The sequence below is a fragment of the Meles meles genome, chromosome 15, assembly GCF_922984935.1.
Source record: "Meles meles chromosome 15, mMelMel3.1 paternal haplotype, whole genome shotgun sequence".
NCBI classification, from domain to species: Eukaryota; Metazoa; Chordata; class Mammalia; order Carnivora; family Mustelidae; genus Meles; species Meles meles.
In genome coordinates this window covers 26,754,433-26,773,367 of record NC_060080.1, presented here as the reverse complement: position 1 = coordinate 26,773,367, position 18,935 = coordinate 26,754,433, and the positions used below count along the sequence as shown (strand labels likewise).

Here is an 18,935-nt window from a genome sequence, read left to right as displayed (position 1 = left end):
TGATACCAAATCACAAGTTTAATGTACTGAGAGAAGACAGTAGTATAATTAATAAATCAGATGACTAAATTACTTCCTTATGATTTAACTCTAGGAGTTTGTGAAATCTGCAATATGAAATCACTGTCCATTTAAAGAAGACTTATTTTGCCTCTATTTGGTCAAAAATTGTGGAGGAGAGGAAGGAGGAAAGAAAGTATTGCTTTTAAACCCAAATGTGTGCAATAAAAACAGGATACCGGGGTTTTTTAGGGGGTAACTCTTGGCATTTTTATATAAATCAAGATTCATTTGAGGATGAAAAAGTTCAAAATGGAAATAGTCACACAGTAATTTTATAATTCAAGTATTTCTTCTCTATTGCATGAAATCCAAGCACACTTACTTTCTGCATTGAAAATACTGAAAAAATTTAAATTCACCTTACTGCATCACAATGACAAATGAATATAGGACATCCCATGCGGTACATCGCAGTATAGTTAAATCTTGGGATTGGTAAGTAAATTTTTAAAAATCATGAGGCAAAGGCCCATGTCTTTGGTGTCACAGGGACATACAGATGGGTGTGGATAATACTATGGACATAGGGTAGGGTATGATTCCAACGCTATGTCTTAGAGAGTACACACAAATCCTCCCTTTCAAGTACTATATACATCTGGGGCATGAAAGAGAAGACATAATTGAGGACAATTCAGAATTAAAAAGTTATTCACGTCTAGTAGCAGTGGAAAAGGAGAACTCCAACAACCTTTACTTATACATACTTTGGGATATACTACAGAGTTCGCTAATGGAGGGGAAACAATTAGGGGAAAAAAATTATCCAAGGAGCAGAAATAAGTATAAAGGTAAATATAAGTGAGAGCCTTCAGTGGAAGAAATAGGCATGGATTTATTAAGACTAATACAAAGGAAACCTTGCATGGCAGCCAGGTAGAGCTAAAAAAGTTGAGATAAAGGATCTAGACAATCTGATTTTTAAAAAAAAAAGAATTTATTTATTTATTTGTCAGAGAGAGAGAGCATGCAAGTGAACACAAGCAGGGGGAGAAGCAGGTAGTAGGAGAAGCAGACTTCCCACTGAGCAAAGAGCCTGATGTGGGACTCGATCCCAGGACCCTAGCTGGGATTATGACCTGAGCCAAAGGCAGATGCTTAACAGAATGAGCTCCTCAGGTGTCCCAACAATCTGATTTTTCAGTCCCAGCATCACCAGTAACTCAGTGTACTACACTGGGGGAAAAATATGGAGTCTCACAGTCTTCTCCCTTTTTGCTATAAACGTAGTAATAATTGGTAGGGCAACATAGGGAAGAATAGTGGAAAAAGATCTTGGGCTCAAATCTCTACTATTTATTTGGGAGGACCAAGCTAATTAATTTCTCTAAGCCTAAGTTACTCATGTGTAATGGATATAAGAAAAGCTGCCTCCTTGATCTCAGGGTCCTGGGATTGAGCCCCGCACCGGGCTCTCTGCTCTGCAGGGAGCCTGCTTCCTCCTCTCTCTCTGCCTGCCTCTCTACCTACTTGTGATCTCTCTCTCTGTCAAATAAATAAATAAAATCTTAAAAAAAAAAAAGAAAAGAAAAGAAAAGCTGCCTCTTAAATTCTCCACAAATCCATGAGCTCCTTACAGCAACTGGCACATAGTAGGTGTTCAGTTAAAGCTCTTGTGATTGGTGCTGTATTCTTATAAGTACCTTGTGTCCTCTCTACCTTTGGGAGATGCAATGTGATAGCACTTTGAAGAAAATAATAAAACCCTGCCCTCTATACCTCTAATTTTGACCAAATTATTGATTTTTTTAGGAAGAGAAAAAGCTGAAACTGGATAAAAACAGGGATCATGGAAAGGAAGGATAAATACCATCCATGAGACAAAATGAAACAAACCCACAAAAGACATAAAAAAAAAAGTCAGAAGATAACTTTTAATCTAGCACCAAGATTGGCCCATGGAAGGAACAGCAAAGTACAGGTGATTTCAGCTACCACAGAAGTTTGCAGAGCTAGGACACAGTTCCAAAATGCCCGAGTTTCAGTTAATATGGAGTGCAAAGTGAGAACTTCCCATACTTGATGTAGACCCAAGAAAGAGATTTCAAAACTATAATTTGGCATAGCTCATTTACATATAAATGGATAAAGCCACAGACTACCATCAGGAGTCATCACAGAACTGAACTATGTAAATTAGGACTAAAAAGCAGAGAAGTACCTTGACATCCTTTATTGTCATTTAGCTGGAATCCATCTGGACAAGTACAATCATAGGACCCTTCCGTGTTAATACAATCTCCTCCTTGGCAAACACTGTTGTCCTCCAAGCATTCATTGATATCTGTAAGTCAATTTTAACAATTTAAAAGACAGAATAAACTATATTAAAAAATTAAGCATTACCCTTACACGCGTTCACGTAAATGAACATCATTTCACATTGTTCACAAGAACATAATATTTAATGGAAGACAGCTTTTTAACTTTTAATTTTTTTAAATGAAACAATTTAAAAGGATTTTGGCTTTGAACAATAAATAATTTAAGGCTTTAACATCAAATGAAATTGGGAAGAGAAAACATCAAAGTCTTGTACTAAACAATTCACTTGGCTATGCTCTTGGTGACAACAGGGAATAAAAATATTCTTTAAATATGTATTAAGAGGGGTGCCTGGGTTGTTCAGTTAGTTAAGCATCTGCCTTTGGCTCAGGTCATGATCCTGGGGTCCTGGGATCCAGTCCAGAGTCAGGCTCTCTGCTCAGCTGGGAGTCTGCTTGTCCCTCTCCTTCTGCCCCTCCCCCTGCTTGTACTCTCACTCTCTCTCTTAAATAAATAAATAAAATTAAAAAAAAAATAAACAAATGGGATCAGGAGGGAAACAAATCATAAGAGACTCTTAATCTCAGGAAATAAACTGAGGGTTGCTGGGGGGTGGTGGGATAGAACACTGGAGAGGGTATGTGCTATGGTGAATGCTGTGAGTTGTGTAAAACTGATGATTCACAGACCTGTACCCCTGAAGCAAATAATACATTACATGTTAATAAAAAAAAAAGAAAGAAAGAAAATAGAAGTAACTTCCATCATATACTTTACCTATAGTTTTGTGGAAATGTGAATCTTATTTTATCTCATTAAAGAAGAAGGCCACGCAAAAATAAATAAATAAATAAATAAATACATAAATAAATACATAAGTATTAAGAATATCTTGAGCATCTAGGGGTGCCCAGGTGGCTAAGTTGGATAAGCATCCCATTCTTGATTTTGGCTCAGATCATGACCTCAAGGTCCTGAAACTGAACCCCAAGTCAGGCTCTGCACCGGGTGTGGAGCCTCCTTAAGATTCTTTCTCTCCCTCTCCCCCTCTCCCCCCCAAAATAAGTAATAAATAAGCAAAGAACGCAAGCGGGGGGGGGGGGTGGAGGGCTCAGTTGGTTAAGTGTCTGGCCCTTGATTTTGGTTCAGGTGAGGATCTCAGTGTCATGAGAACAAGTCCTGAGTGGAGCTCACACTGGGCATGGAACCTGCTCAAGATTCTGTTTCTCCCTCTCCCCCTGCCCTTTCCCCCACCTCTCTCTCCCTCTCAAAAAAGAAAAGAAAAAAAAAAGAATACTTGGAGCATCTATTTATTCAAGATCCTGTACTATGCATTATAAGAAAAATTTTAAAGTATTTGGCATGATTTCTGCTCCCAAACAGAAATGATTTAAATTATATTAATAAAAACAAACACAAAATGTTACACTGCTTTGTAAGGCCAAAAAAATTCAACCCAAGTGTTGCCAAAATATATAATTACTTGTCAAAAGAATAGTCCCAACTTCAGGTGTTACATGGATCCAGAGAAGAGATATCATAAAACCAAAGGTGGCTTCAGGTAATAGGAGGGATTTGCTTGAAGCTGGGACAGCAGAGTAGAAAGTGGAGGAGGGGAGGAAGGGGGGGCTTTTGGCAGGAAAGGGCATCAGCAAGATCAAAAGCTCCATTGAAGTCACTTACTCAGCAGCTATCACCAACAGGTTTGCGGTTGACTGGATTTTTTAATGCATATATTTATAGCATATGCAACTAAACATGGTTTACGTAACCAGTAATGAGTTCTGACTGTGAGCATGTGAGACAATTAATGACCCCCCTCACCGCACAAACACTGGGCAGATCTTTCACGAGGGCTGTTTATTACCACATTTACTTCCAGTCAGAGCTCATTACTCCTAACACAGTCCATGACTCCCTCTTCTGTTGTCTGTGCAGGACTTCAATTATTAGCACTGAAGAAAGCTAAGGAACAAAACCTTCTTTGTTTCTCAGAACTTGGCATATGATGGCATTTCTTGCCAATAATTATGATTGCTGTGAAAATGCACGAGAAGTTCCAGGAAGAAGTGAACATGGAGACAGTTGCAGTCTCCGTTTCCTCACCGTCCTGTTCAAAACGTTGGCACACCAAATTAAATTCTCCTCATGGAACCCAATCCACTTATTAATACCGTTCATGAGGCAAATAAAAGAGAAACAAGCAAACACCTCGACAGTTTCGCTCCACCAGAAGAAACACAAGTCACCCTGTCCCCCTAGATTAAATGTTTCTGAATACTGATCCTAGGACATAAAACATAGCTGACATGACTTTGTCACAACTGAAGTGGGGTATCCCTTCTTCTTTAGTGTGTTTTTCTAACATCACTCAAGTAAAATTTACATACAAAGCATGCATCTAATTTTAAGAGTCTAGCTCAGTGAGTTTGAACAAATGTAGATACATTCTTGTGACCACCGTACAAAGTACAGACATTTCTTTATCCGTTTATATCTGTTGGGATCTCTGCTGGATTCTTAAATCATCGCAAATGCAATCATTTTTTAAGGACCTATGAGGTATCTCTGTAAGAATGTTATTCTGTGTTACAAAAATAAGGCTTGGTGATATTTCTCTTTGCTTCTTTTTCCAGTCTGCCCTTAAATTTCCATTCCTAATTAACCACGAAAGAGACACTACAGGAAAATTATGCACAAGACAGAGAAGAGCATGCAGGAACCAGGGTCTCCCATGGGGTCTGAAACCTTCAGGTTTCATTCCCATGCCAAAGAATGTTTTATTCGCCAGCTAACTGACACTTGGTATATCAAGATTTCTTAAAGTGGAAACAAAGTGAATAGAGGATATTTTTTAGATTTGATATAATTTTTTAAATTTTAGATATAAAGTAGATATAAATCCCTTGAGATATTTTAGGTATTTGTTTTTAGATATAAATTCTATGAAAATAATTCATAAGCTCCAACTCCCTGATTTTTTTTCAATAATGACTGTGCCACATGGGGATAAACGCTAGTCTACTGTGTATGAATCTCTGTCATAAAACATGGATTAAGTGAATATATTAGATCAACCATTAAAAAGAAAGCTGTAGGCATTTCCAAAACTTTAGGGAAAGCCCTAAAGTTTTCCTTGTGCCCCTTTTCTGTTTGGCTTCTTCTGGTCAGCGCAGTGTTTTGAGACTGATCTAAGTGACTGTGTGTACCAACAGCTCTCTCCTCTTTATTGCCACGAAGTGTTCTACCGTATGAATGTGCCCCAATTTGTTGACCCATTCACCTTTGACAAGTGCCTGGACTGTTTACAGCTTGGCTATTATGAAGACGGTTTGTGTAAGTCTTTGTGTAATCACAGGCTTCCATTTGCCTTGAGTAAATTCCTAGGGGAAGTGGCTGGATCTATAGTAGGTCTAAATTGTGACGGAGTGGCCCCCCGAAGTAGTTGCACCATTTTACTTTCCTATCCGGCAGCCACGGGAGCTCCAACTTTCTACACTTATTCTAACAGCAACACCGCTGTTTTCATGGGTGTTATATAGGCCTTCAGTTTTTAGATGTACGTTTCCTTGTTCTGTAGGAAACTGGGATAACCAAGGAAAGGTATATTTCATCGTCAGCGTCGTGTGAAGAATCTCAATTCAAAAAAGATGAAGGAGAGTCCTAAGAACACGAATTTCACCCACAAGGGAAACACTACATTACCAAGATGTTTGCCTTTGCATAATGAAAGTGAGTCAGCTTTGTTCGTACTATTTTAAAATCATTTGATTTTTTTCAAAATCTAAGAGAACCTGTGAGGAAAAGAATCTATTCTAGATTTATATTTATATCTATATAAATATTCTATATTTATATCATTTATATTTATAAATGATTGTATAGATTTGAAAACCCTGCATTACATTAGAGCGCGATTTAGTTTAAATTTTTTGAAAGACCTCTATCTTCAAAAGCAAAAAAAAAGAAAGAAAAAGGAAAAGTGGGTTGAACATTAAGAGAGAGCCCAACATGGGACAGTCCTGCACCACTGCCTGGGGGGGTGTGAAAGACAGAGCCCTTCTAGGATTTGGGCAGGAGGCTCTAAGGAAACAATATCAATCTTGGTCATACCCTCACGAAGAATGCACTGGTCAAAGCCACCAGGGATCCCCACCCTGCTTGATCCCCTGGTCGATTCTGGTCCTCATTCTGCTAAGCAGCAATGTTTGACACAGTTCATGACTCCCTCCTCTCAGAAATGTTTTCTTCTCTTGGATGTTGATTTCCCTCCTTCCTGTCCTGCCACCTGTTCTTCATCCCTTTGCTTGCCTCCTATCCTCCTCCTCACTTCAAACGAGGGGCCAGAACTCCATCTTTGAACCCCTTCTCTCTTCTAGCTATGCTCACTCCCTCGGTGATGTCTTCCAATTTCACAGCTTAAACACTGGCTACATGTGAATGACTCACAGCCTGGGACTCAACACTGAATTTTACACACACCGGTCCCACTGCCTCTCAGAGATCTTCATCCGGATACTGATAGGCACCCTAAATTTAAAGTGCTCAAGTCAAACTCCTAATCACTTCCACAAACCCTATTTATTGGCACTTCTGCACCTGCTATTCCTTTGAATGGACTCGTCTTCCTATCAATAACGAAATGCCATGATCTCAAAGCAGCCTCTGTAAGATCAGCCCCATCCCCTCTCCCCACTCTCCGTAACACCCCTGTTTTTTCTCCATAGCATGTATTGTCACTTAAACTATTTATTTTACTTATTTATCATGTATATCTCCCTCACTAGAATGTTAGCTCCACAAAGGGAGGGATTTTTGTCTGTCTGGTTTATTGCTGTTTATCCTATACCTAGAACAATACCCGGGACATCCTGGGCACAATTATTTGTGGAAAGAATGCATGCATGAAAAGAAGGAATGGTTTTGACTTGGAAAGAGATGTCATGAGGAAACAAATACAAGCACTTCTTTTCTCACCTTTTTTTGATTTGGTCCACAAAAAATGACCAAGAGAGAGGGGCCACAGAAAGTCAGAGTAAATCCTAAATCCTTTTCAGGCTTTGCAAGGGACTATTGTGGACCAATCACTGTGAGGGGCTGGGGAAGGTGCTAAGGTGGGGCATGGAAGGAGAAACTGTATCTAGAAGGGGAACAAGTCAGAGCCAGAGCCTTTGGGGCACCGGGTGGCTCAGTGGGTTAAAGCCTCTGCCTTAGGCTCAGGTCATGATCCCGGCGGGGTCCTGGGATAGAGCCCTGCATCAGGCTCTCTGCTCCGCGGGGAGCCTGCTTCCTCCTCTCTCTCTCTGCCTGCCTCTCTGCCTACTTGTGATCTCTGTCTGTCAAATAAATAAATAAAATCTTAAAAAAAAAAAAAACAACGAAAAGAAGAAGCAGAGCCTTTGAAGGCTGAGATGCCAAAATCTCTAATAACCATGACAATGGAGACCGAATGGCTACTGAGCGTGTTGGAGCAAGTAACACAGAGAAATTAGCACAATACTTGGGATTCTGACTTCCGGAAGGACTGAAGATAAACACTGCAAGAAAACAAGGCCTTTGGCAGAGTTACGAGAGGGATGTTACACATGTAAATACAAAAGCCAACAAGAAGGATGGTTCTTCCTCCCACAGCTGGGAGAGGCATGTGAACTGCAAGAGCTCAGTTAATTACAGCTGAATACCACTGGGGAGGGTCGGAAACACTACTGGTTGGGAATTAGCAGGCTGAAGTGCTATTAAGAGTTTCAAAGACAGCACTGAATCACTTGAATGGACTCCAACCCTATTTATAACCTAGAACACTAGGGAAATTATCCCTGACTTTAAGAGAAAAAGGACCAATTATATACTCCAAAAGAAGCCTTCTTATCGAATATCTGTGTTAACAATGATGAAAGTGGGCTAAAAGCTTTTATTTGGCTTTTCATGTGGTTGATGTTGACAGACTAAAAATCTGGACTTCTGATGAAATGGGCAACACATTAAAACAGTCGAAAGAGAGCAACACGCCCTCTACCGAGGACCAGTCAATGGCCTTGGTTGCCCTCTATGTCGGTCAGGGGTTAGGACAGAAGAGATGCTGGGGGTCGGCTTAGGCTTTCAGGGCCTTACCATGTGCCCCGTCACCTGTTTACTCTGGAAGAGGTTCCTCCATGGCCGGTCCCAAGCTACACGCTTGCCTCTCCCAGCTTGGAAAGCCACTATGCTGAGTCATTAACTGTCATCCATATGTTATAGAGTTCCCAACACACAATTTTTCCATCAAATTTCATTATCTTGATTCATCACTTGTTTGCCTGTTTTTTAATACGTGTGTTGATTACACCTTTGACTGGAGTGAAGACCCGTTTGAACACCATCATTACCTTCTAATCAAATCCTAGATGATTTACTTATTCAGCAATAACATTCATTTTAAGTCCTCTGAAACTGCCCCGACTGCTCTCTGGAAAGGCGGTCTCTGGTTGTGCCAAGTTCTCTGGTCAGTAAAGTAGGGTGCTAGGAAGTATAATGGCTCTTTCCCAACCAAGAGGGATGACAAGTGAGAAAGTGTCATGGCCATTATTCAATGTGTGTCACGTTTGTGCCACAAGACCCCACCAAAAAGCTCATGTGCTTTTCTGTTCAGTCCCTCACTCACAGACTCTATCTCTCCATGTGAGGCACAACCCTGCCTCGCTCACATTTCTGGTTTCACAACAGACAGGGTCTACATGCAGGACATCAGAGGATGAACCGCAAAAAACATGGTGAGTTGGGTAGACAATGAGCACAGAGAATTCACGTGTGACGTGTTGAGGAAAGACCAGCTCAGCAGCCCTGACCTGGCCCGAGGCTGTGAGGCACAGCGGGGTGGGGTAGTGGGTAGCTAACAATCACCTGGTACTGTACACCTGGGGTATCTTTTAGAAATACTTATGCAGAAAGCTCAAAACTGAATAAAGTTTAGCTCACAAAAAAGCTTCACAGTTTTCTGGAAAATTAACTTGTGTTTACGTATTTGGATGCTGGTCCTCCTTAAATAAGGTATTACCGTTCAGAACTATAGACCCGGGATAAACCACTTGAAGCAGAGGAAAGAGAAACTGATTCTTTTCGCACTTAGGCTGGCATCACACTTCTAAAACCCAGCTCTGAGCAGTGCAAGGGAGACCTGGATTCTACTGGCTTCTTCTTCATTATTTGTATGACCACAGGGAAAATGATTTTGCAGGAACCTAGTGTTCTGACTGTGAGGTCAAAAGGTTGGACTCAAGGACAGAAGGCAGGACGATGTCGAGATTTCTCTGGGATTCTGCAGTCAGGAGAAGTTCTCACCTTCACAGTGGTCCCCAAGGGCGGATGCTCTGTAGCCTCGGTCACAAACACAGAGGAAAGAGCCCTCTGTGTTCCTGCATTGTCCATTACTGCAGAGGTGATTGTACTGACACTCATCAATATCTGCGGGGCAAGGGAGTAAAAGGGAACTGTGTGAGTGGTACTCAAAAAATATGTTTAATCATGCGTGTAAAGAAGTCTATGAACTATCTAGTTTATGACCAATTTAGACTCTTGGTTATGTGAATTAAACTGATCTCTAGTAAAAGGTCACAAATCCCCCAGGAGGGAAAATCCAGATGAACTTAAAATCTTAACCAGGAAGCTAAGAATCTGTACATGTTAATCCCAATGTTCATCGATCGATGAGTGGCAAATACTTCACTGTAATCTGTAAACCTCAACTTAGCTTCCTGAATCTCTTTTATAAGTTCAAGTAGGACACCGAGGTTAAAAGCACTTAGGCCTGTCATTGTCTAAAGCAGAGGTCAGCAAACAACAGCTCACTGCCTACTACTCACACATGCATCATACCTGCACAACAGAAGGCACAATGATACACTGTGCGTATTCAATTCTTCTACTCATACCATGAGACTTAAAGTTTCCTGAGGTGGGGACTATGCCTACCACATCCTTTCTGACTTAGATGATCTAGCGTTTTACGGTGGGCACATGTTAATTCATGTTTTTGTTGGCAGGCTTTGTTCTTCACATCTGAGCACACTGACCTATGGGATTCTAGAAGAGTCAACACAAACATCCGTTTCCACAGGGACCCCGCACGACTCCACTCTCCCTTGCTCTGTTATGGCATCGTGTTGATTATCATGGCATTGAGTACCTAACCTTGGTTTGCCCCTATTGATAATTTGGTGGGTAGTTTTGCATGTATCTGACTTAGTGGCATCATAGGCTCGTCAACAGAAAGGATTATGCATATGAGAGCCTTATTGTATTACCTGTAGATAGACCTCTTCTCTTATTATACATTCATTTGTAGTTCTCTATGCACGGTGGGCATCTGATAAATGCTTAGCTAATTAAGGTCAGGAGTCACAAAATAACATAAAAGACTTTGAGATGGACTTGTAGAATCTAGAACAAATTAATTTACCTGTGTTGTATGAGTATGCTTATGTGTGTTCTCAACTTCTAGATTAGGAACTGTAATGTCTTTCCTTGTTCAAGAGAGGGGAAAATGGGGAAGGTCGTGATAATATTGGTAGATCTCTTCTTAGTACCATCATTTATAATAGCATCTCAGAAGACATTTGCACTCATTAAATAGTCAGAGTTTGCATACAGACATAGATATTTGTTTCCTTACTGGTCCAGTAGAGTGTGTATTCTGTTCTTAAATAAATGGCATTTAAATGACCTTTCTGTTTAGAACTCTGGACTCTGGTGCTTGCCACCAGGATATCGTAGTATCTTCAAGCTCAAGAAGCCCATACTTATCGAGAAGTTAAGTAATTCTGTGTGAAGTTCGATGAAATATATTTTTTAAGTCTAAAGTCAGCCTCAGCGAGATCCAAAATACTATCGCATGCAGGAACAGGGCGTATTTCACAAACTTTATCCATGATATAAGGGGGATGTTGTTTCTTCAGTCTTGCTGAGAAGCCTTCTTCAGTAAAATTTTTTTAAAAACGAAAAATTTTAGAAAGGGGAAGAGACACCAAGACGAAGGTCATTAACATTCCATAGCATAATGCCAGGCTGATCTAACAACCTTCCGATTACTGAAATCTGAGTAGGTAAAACTTTCGAATGAATTGAATAGAACTGATTTTCCACAGCAAGGAGTTACCCAGAGAGCAACGCTTTTTCTTCCTAAGCCGAATGCTCAGCCACGGATCACAAATACCTTATTTTTCAGATTTAACCCTTTCCCATCCTGTGTTATGGACTTTTCTGACCTCAGCTGAAGTCTTGCTTTCTGGGGCTGTCATGCAACCACCCAGTTAGTTTCCAAGAGACACCCTGTTTCCTGAATACTGTCTTTCAGGCCAGGGGCCTTAAGCAAAAACCACAGTTCATGGGGCCATGCTCCTACCTTCACACTGGTCTTTCGCCACTGACAGCTGGTATCCCTGCCCACAGGTGCATCTGAAGGAGCCTTCCGTGTTTCTGCACTGCCCATTCATGCACAGATTCCCTTGCTGACATTCATCAATATCTGTAAATAGAAACAGGGATAATTACGTTAAATCAGGCCTATTTATATCTATATATCGAGATATATATCTATATCTATAGATATATATACAAATATCTATATATCTAGAACACACTGTTATCTAAACTTTGAGCCTATAAATCAAGCTATGAAACTATGTCCTAAAGATCAATGTCTAACTACTCTTTTCTTCTGAAAATATCTTATTATTTTATTATTTAAAATGCATCTGAAACCTTTCAGAACTCCATGTGGGGCACAGTCCTTCCCCTCGAGTATGACCGATGATTACCCGTTTCCTGACCAAATCCGTATTTCTTAGCCTCTCGTGTGGCATTAACCTTTGGACCTGTATCCTGATGTAAGGAAGGTATCACATTATCCCACATTTTCTGAGACAGCCACATAAGCTGTGAATGTAACTGCAGCTCATGAATGCGTTTTTTAATTATTGTTTTAGAGAAATTAATTTGGTTTACTAGAAACTTTTGTTTCACTTATTTGTAAAGAAAATGGATCACCACCACAGTAAGTCCCGGCTGCCTACTATTGGCTGCCAACAGGGAAATGAAATCATCGAGCTGAATGTCACTTTCAGAACGATGCTGCACCTTTCCAAATGCTCTAGGTCCATTGGCTTTAGGAGTGGTCGACAGCAAGGAACTGCCTACCTCACGTTTTCTTTCAGCACATTCTATTAAATACTTGAGACGTCAGTCCAAGAACTTAAGAGCAACAACAGCGGCGTGGAGCTGGTTGGATCTCACGTAATGTCTGACAACATTTTTAGTGCCTTGGACTCTTTTTGCCTTTCTCAAGGAAGATGACAAATTAAGCATTCCCACGTGAAGATGTCTGCAGCAAGACTATACCCTCCATTCCAAGTCCTGTCAGGGTACGCCAGACATCTTACATAAGTTACTCATTTATGTCGGGAATATTGTCAGAAGTAATTCATTATCGGTAATGACACGCACACTTGGAACAACTTGCGGCAACCCAGTTATCTTGAATAAGGTGATCTCTGGGTCTTTAAAATGACCACGGGGACAGAGGCAGTGTAATTCTACAGATAAAGAAGCCTTTTTCTTTTCTGATGAGGCACATAATTCCTACGACAAAAGAATGCTTTCTAATAAAACAGGCATGCAGGACAAATGTTTTCTCTTTTTTGTGCCAAGAGATAAACAGAGCATATCATTTTCCCTGAAAAAGGATTTCTTTAAGGGACTTTCGCGCATACCACTATGACGAATCCAGCTCAGCGTTACAACAGAGACTATCTCTGGGTATTTTAAGTTTAGGACATATAATGCTAAAATGTACAAAGAGATATAAGAACAGAGACACAAAAAAGAAATAAAGAAACAAGTACTGAATTAATGCACTAGATAGCATATTTACAACATGGAAAAAAGTTGTCAGTACATTTAGTGAGGTGAAAACAAAGTCAATATTCAGCACCAAGGTGAAATTTGGCAGTTGCTGGAAAATTGGAAAAGGGGCAGATTTAAGATCTGGGCAGAATTTGACATCGGTGAGCTGAGGTGGTTTGGGAAAGATTACGAAATAAATACAGAGAAATATGTTATATAATTTATTATCGTAAAAAGGGCAGGCTTTGATTGGGGAGTAAGGAAAACAATCCGTGTATATGTAGGTTTCTAGAGCAGCAGACGGGGGTCTTGCCTGACCCCACCCCACACTGCGATGCAGACACCAGGAAAACCAGAGTAGGGGGGCAAGGTTCACTGGCAAGCGGCGATAACAGCCCCTTCGCACCTCCAGCCTTTGGCATGTGCTGCTTTCTCTGCCTCCTAAGGTTTTCTCCCCTCCACATTCAAAATTTTAAGACCAAGGTCGAACAGCAGCCCCTTGGGTAGCTTTCCCAGCAGCACACAAGCACTTTTTGGCTTTAACAGAACTTTGTACCTGCCTATGACTTGGTGAATAACAACATCAACTACGTGTCAGACTCTGTCCCTGCGTTATCTCATTCTCCGCGCATTCTGTTTCTGTATTTTTTCATGCAACCATCCCATCCCCCTGAGCGAGTACCATTATTGTTACATTACTTTTTGCAGATGAGCAAGTACAGCTTAGCAAAGGAAGAAAACTGATCCAAGCTCACACTTCTTAGTGTCAGAGTTAGGTTCTGATATTCCGATACCCACTGCTTTTTAAACTGAACTCTAGACTTTGTTTGGGTTTCACCAGTGTTTTCATTCATGCCCTCTCTGTTTCAGGACCCAATCCAGGGTACCACACTGTATGTAGGGGTCCTGTCTCCCCCTGTCTTTCCTTGTTCTTCACAACTTTAACAGCCTTGAGAGTATGGGCCAGACTCCTGCAGAATGTCCCCGTCTGGATTTGTCTGATATTTTTTCTCATAATTAGACTGGGGTTCTGGGTTTTGGGAAGGAATACTACAGAGGTGCAACGCTCTGGCCCTCAGAGAAGGTCATGGGTACATGATATTTCCATGACATCACTGATACTGTTAAACTTCATTGCTTGGTACTTGATTATCTATAATTTTCTGTACTGCATTTCTATCTTTCCCAACCAATACAAGTTCTTTGAGAGATTGAAACCTCTCAGTAGCATCTGCATTTGAACAAGGGCCCAGATCACGTGGGTTCCTCGATACGCCCCAAAGGAAGGGAAGGATGAAGAGAAGCATCCTCAGCAGCCCAGCAGAGGGTCACACAGAGGGGAAAATGAGTGTTCCCAGGGCTGGCATCAATGGACAGTGTGAATTTGGGGATGCTGGGGAGCCTTCTTAGAGAGGAGCAGGCTCAGCTGGGATGGCTGAGTCAGAAAGAGTAAAAAAGTGGTTATAAGTCATTCACCCAACATGTGTTTACTCAGAGCACTATCCCTCTAAAGAGTCCAATCCCCAAACTTTAGAGATGGTATGAGACCTGGAAATCTGAGTTTATTAATCCAAGGTGGCATGGCCAACCACTATAAGAGCCTTATAGGAAGGGTGTAGATGCGGGCTGGCAGGAAAGGATCCAGAAGGAAGGGACATGCGCCCATTGCCCTGCTCTGCTGGGAGTGGCCAGTGTTCCACTGTCCACAAGGAGATGGGACCCCAGTGCAGAGGTCGGTGAAGATGCTACAATTCTTACAAGACTGTAAGAGATCAGCTTACTACTTGCCTACCATGGTGAGAAATTAACTTCTATCCTTCCTTCACTTTCATTGAGACACTTCAGAAAGAAGAAAAATTTCACTTATTTCCTCTCCTTCTCCCCTGCAAAAAACATGCTTTTTCGTATGAAGAACTAGGAGCAGAAAGGAAGCCGTCCACAGATTCGACCATAGAAAAAATTTAAACTTAAAAAAAAAATCATGCAAAGAAAAATTGGAGAAACCTTGGACAAATTACAAGAATATACCCCCTAAAAATGTATTTATAATGCACAGCCACATGTATATAAGTTTATGCATGTGTTATATATAATGTGTTCATACAGACTGATTAAAAAATCCAATAAATGGGAACATATATTAACATAAATTTACACACAAAAAATACAAATGTTTAACAAACATATGAAATAAATGTTGTAATAATTAGAAGCATCTGGGGAATTAACAGATATAGGCATAAATAATAAAGATTCTTTTAGAATTAAAAGAAACACATTTTAAAAATTAGAAATTAGGGTTCTGTCAAAATAATAAAAAACAGTAAAACATTTGACCCAATTATTCCACTTTTATAAATAAGGAAAGGATCCTAAAATTCAGACCAAGTTTTATTTTAAAAAAAGCTTGTTATGTTTGCTTTTTTTTTTACATAATGATGAGAAGCTGGGGAAAAAATGTGGTTGTTCAACATAAGAACAGCAAGAAAATGCTGAAATAGTAATACACTGGACTCTTAGGCAGCTTTCAAAAATAATATTTGAGAAGAGTTATTAATGATGTATAAAATGCTCATGATACACTATTAAGTGACAAAAAGCAAGATACAAAATAGTACATACAGGATATTAGTGATAGAAAATATCCATGATAGAGGACTAATGATGAAGGAGATTGAGAAACTATTATTTTTGGTTTGCTTATTTTCTGTGTTTGTTAGATTTTCTACAGTGGATTTTTTTTTTGAAAAAGATTTTATTTATTTATTTGAGAGCAAGAAAGGGAGGGAGTAAGAGAGAGAGCATGAGGCGGGCAAAGGGGGACAGACAGAGAAACAGAAGCAGGCACCTCACTGAGCAGGGACCCCAATGAGAGCTCAATTCCAGGACCCTGAGACCATGACCTGACCTGAAAACAGATGCTTAATGGATGGAGCCACCCAAGGAGCCCTTACGATGAATGTTTTGTGACAGCAATTTTATTGAGGTATAATTCACCACCACATTATTCATCTAAAGTGTACAATTCAATGGTTTTTAGTATATTCGCAGAGTGGTGAAATTGTATTGTTTTTATAACGAGAAGAAACGAAATAAATAGGTCTGTGGTTTACAGATGCTCTCTAAAAATATGCTGTTTTCCTCTATGTAAATAGATATGGTCTGTATGTAACCACAATGAGGAGTGACTTCCAAACATGCCAACAAAAATGTGCTCTGAGTAGCTCAGTCAAAATAAATGAGAGGTAGCATGGTTCTCTCTCTCTCTTTCTCTCTTTTTTTTGGGGGGGGGTCCGTCTTCTTTCTTCTTTTTTTAAAAAAATTTACTTATTTATTTATGTGACAGAGAGAGATTACAAGTAGGCAGAGAGGCAGGTGGGGGCGGGGTTGGGGAAGCAGGCTCCCTGCTGAGCAGAGAGCCCGATGTGGGGCTCTATCCCAGGACCCTGGGATCATGACCTGAGCCGAAGGCAGAGGCTTAACCCACTGAGCCACCCAGGGTCCCTGGGTTCCCTTTTCTAATTACTAATTACTCTAACATATTCTCAAATGCAGTTCAAATAAGAAGGAGAAATCCGATCAGAGCATTTACCTTTGCAGTGCTTGTGGTCTGGCGTTGGAGAATAACCCTTGTGGCATGAACACATGTAGGAGCCCTCAAGGTTGGAGCATGTGCCATTTGTGCAGATCTGTGGTTCCAGGCATTCGTCCACGTCTTGAAAAATGTTGCAGAAGGGTGAGGGGAACCCACAAAGACAAAGAAAAAAAAAAGAAAACATGAATAAAGTTGAATTTGGCTAAAAATAGAAATGGTGCATACTCCAACAGGGACAGATTCTTTAAGATAAGTTTTCAAATGAGCCCAAAGGAGGAAGAGGAGCTCTGGTGTGAGCTGTGTGTACGACAGCTCTATGCCATGGTTTACTCTGTGCAACGTAACTTAGGAAAGGAACCCAGCATGCTCTAGGAAACAATTCCACAGAAAGCTTGTTGTAGAGGGGAGGGCAGAAGAGAGGGTAGTTTTAGAGCAGCCTCTCTGACACAATGAAGTCTTCCAAAGAATCAAACAGGTATTGAGGTCTAGCTAGCAGCTGATGAGTTCAGCAGGAAGTGAGGGTGCGCTAAAGCCCAAGGCAGGACTTAGGACCTGGAGAAACCACAAGAGTTCTTAATAGAAAGGTGAAAAAGACTCTGATGCAATGTTCAAAGATGGCTCTGGATCGGTATTAGAAAAACAGTCTAGGGGACGAACAAGCTCAGTGGGCAGTTTGAAGGCAGGGGACAGGCTGCAGAGACAGAGAAAATAATACTCAAATTCACCAAGCACTCACCGTGTGGAAGCATGAAAGGCTGCGCAAGTCTGAGCTTATTTAATCCTAACAGGAGCCATACAAGCCGACCATTTACAGACAAAGGAACCAAGATTCGAGGAAGTTCTAACAGATTGCCCAGGGCCACATGGTTTGAAACTGGGGGCTCACAGGAGCATCCAGTCAGCATAACTCCAAAGACCATCCCCTCCTTTGGATCTGTTTGTAGTCACCCATGTTAAGTGTGGTGACAGAAGCCGCTGAAGAGAGAATTAGGAATGTCTGCTTATTACTTGCTAACACAGCATTGACATAGAAAACTACAATTGAAGTGCCCTCTCATTCCATTCAGCATTCATCACATTCTCACTAGAATGTTGGTATTGCAGGGGCGCCTGCGTGGCTCAGCTGGTTCGACTCTTGGTGGAATTCGGTTCAGGTCATGATCTCAGGCTTGCGAGATCAAGCCCCGCGTTGAGCTCCAGCAGGGGAGTCTGCTTGAGGTTCTTTCCCTTTCCCTCTGCCCCACCCCCGCTCACTCACTCTCCCCTCCCCACCACAAATAAACAAATCTTTTTTAAAAAAAGAATGTTGATAATTCAAAAAGAAAAACTTGGGTTCTGTGCCCCCACCTGATTCTGGTAAGCCCATTGTATGCTGCTGTGGGAAGACACACGACATCTTTTCCTCACCTTAAGGCGCAAAATTTAAACCACCAAGTGCTGAAACTACACACAAAGTCATGATGTAGGCTTAATTTTACAGCAGTCTGTAACTTAATCCAAGCATCTTAATCATAAGGCAGGCCAACAGTGCAGAGGAAAATGCACTTGACTACATCCATTTCATTTTGCAATGCTCACCACGAAAGCAATAAAACTTCCCACCCTCGTACTATGAACAGGCAGGGAGTTGCAAACCCATGCATATCAGAGGTCGAGTTCTAATTCAGCATTCCAGAGTTCAGCTGCATTTGTGTGCACGGCATTTCATTAAAACTCTATTCTGGTGTTCCTACAATGATCTCTAGAAATAGAGCGTTACCAAAATGAGGCAATGGTGCAGGGGGCACACAGGCACACTGGCAAACGTTTCACATGCAAACAAAACAGCCAAGGAACCTGCACCGTCTGTGTGCTCCACCTCGCTTTCACAAAATCACTCTTGGTGAACTAGACCCTACTCTGTGACAACAAAAAAAGGCACTTCCAGACTGACTCATCGTCCATCGTTTCTTTGGTTGTGGGAGTCCACTTTCATAAACACCGAACGCAAACAACTTGAAAGAAGAAGCCAAACGCTGGAGCCAAAGTAAATAACGGGACAGAATGAGCCGAGACACTAGGCACGTAAATTCCAGACAGCAACGTTAAAATGTCACGTCTGGTATCTGGATTGGTTTCAAAACGTTAAAAAGTTGAG

General features: G+C 41.0%; 1 protein-coding gene across 6 annotated transcripts in view; it reads right to left on the bottom strand.

The window, feature by feature from the left end:
* LTBP1 (latent transforming growth factor beta binding protein 1) overlaps positions 1–18,935 on the bottom strand; it is a 402,027-nt gene that overhangs the window by 78,908 nt on the left and 304,184 nt on the right. For all 6 annotated transcript variants that reach the window (XM_045979278.1, XM_045979276.1, XM_045979280.1 and 3 more), the window contains 4 exons: positions 16,796–16,918; positions 11,705–11,827; positions 9,646–9,768; positions 2,225–2,347 (listed from right to left, as the gene is read on the bottom strand). In XM_045979278.1, the coding sequence (XP_045835234.1) occupies positions 2,225–2,347; positions 9,646–9,768; positions 11,705–11,827; positions 16,796–16,918 (492 nt within the window). The remainder of the gene's footprint in view (positions 1–2,224; positions 2,348–9,645; positions 9,769–11,704; positions 11,828–16,795; positions 16,919–18,935) is intronic.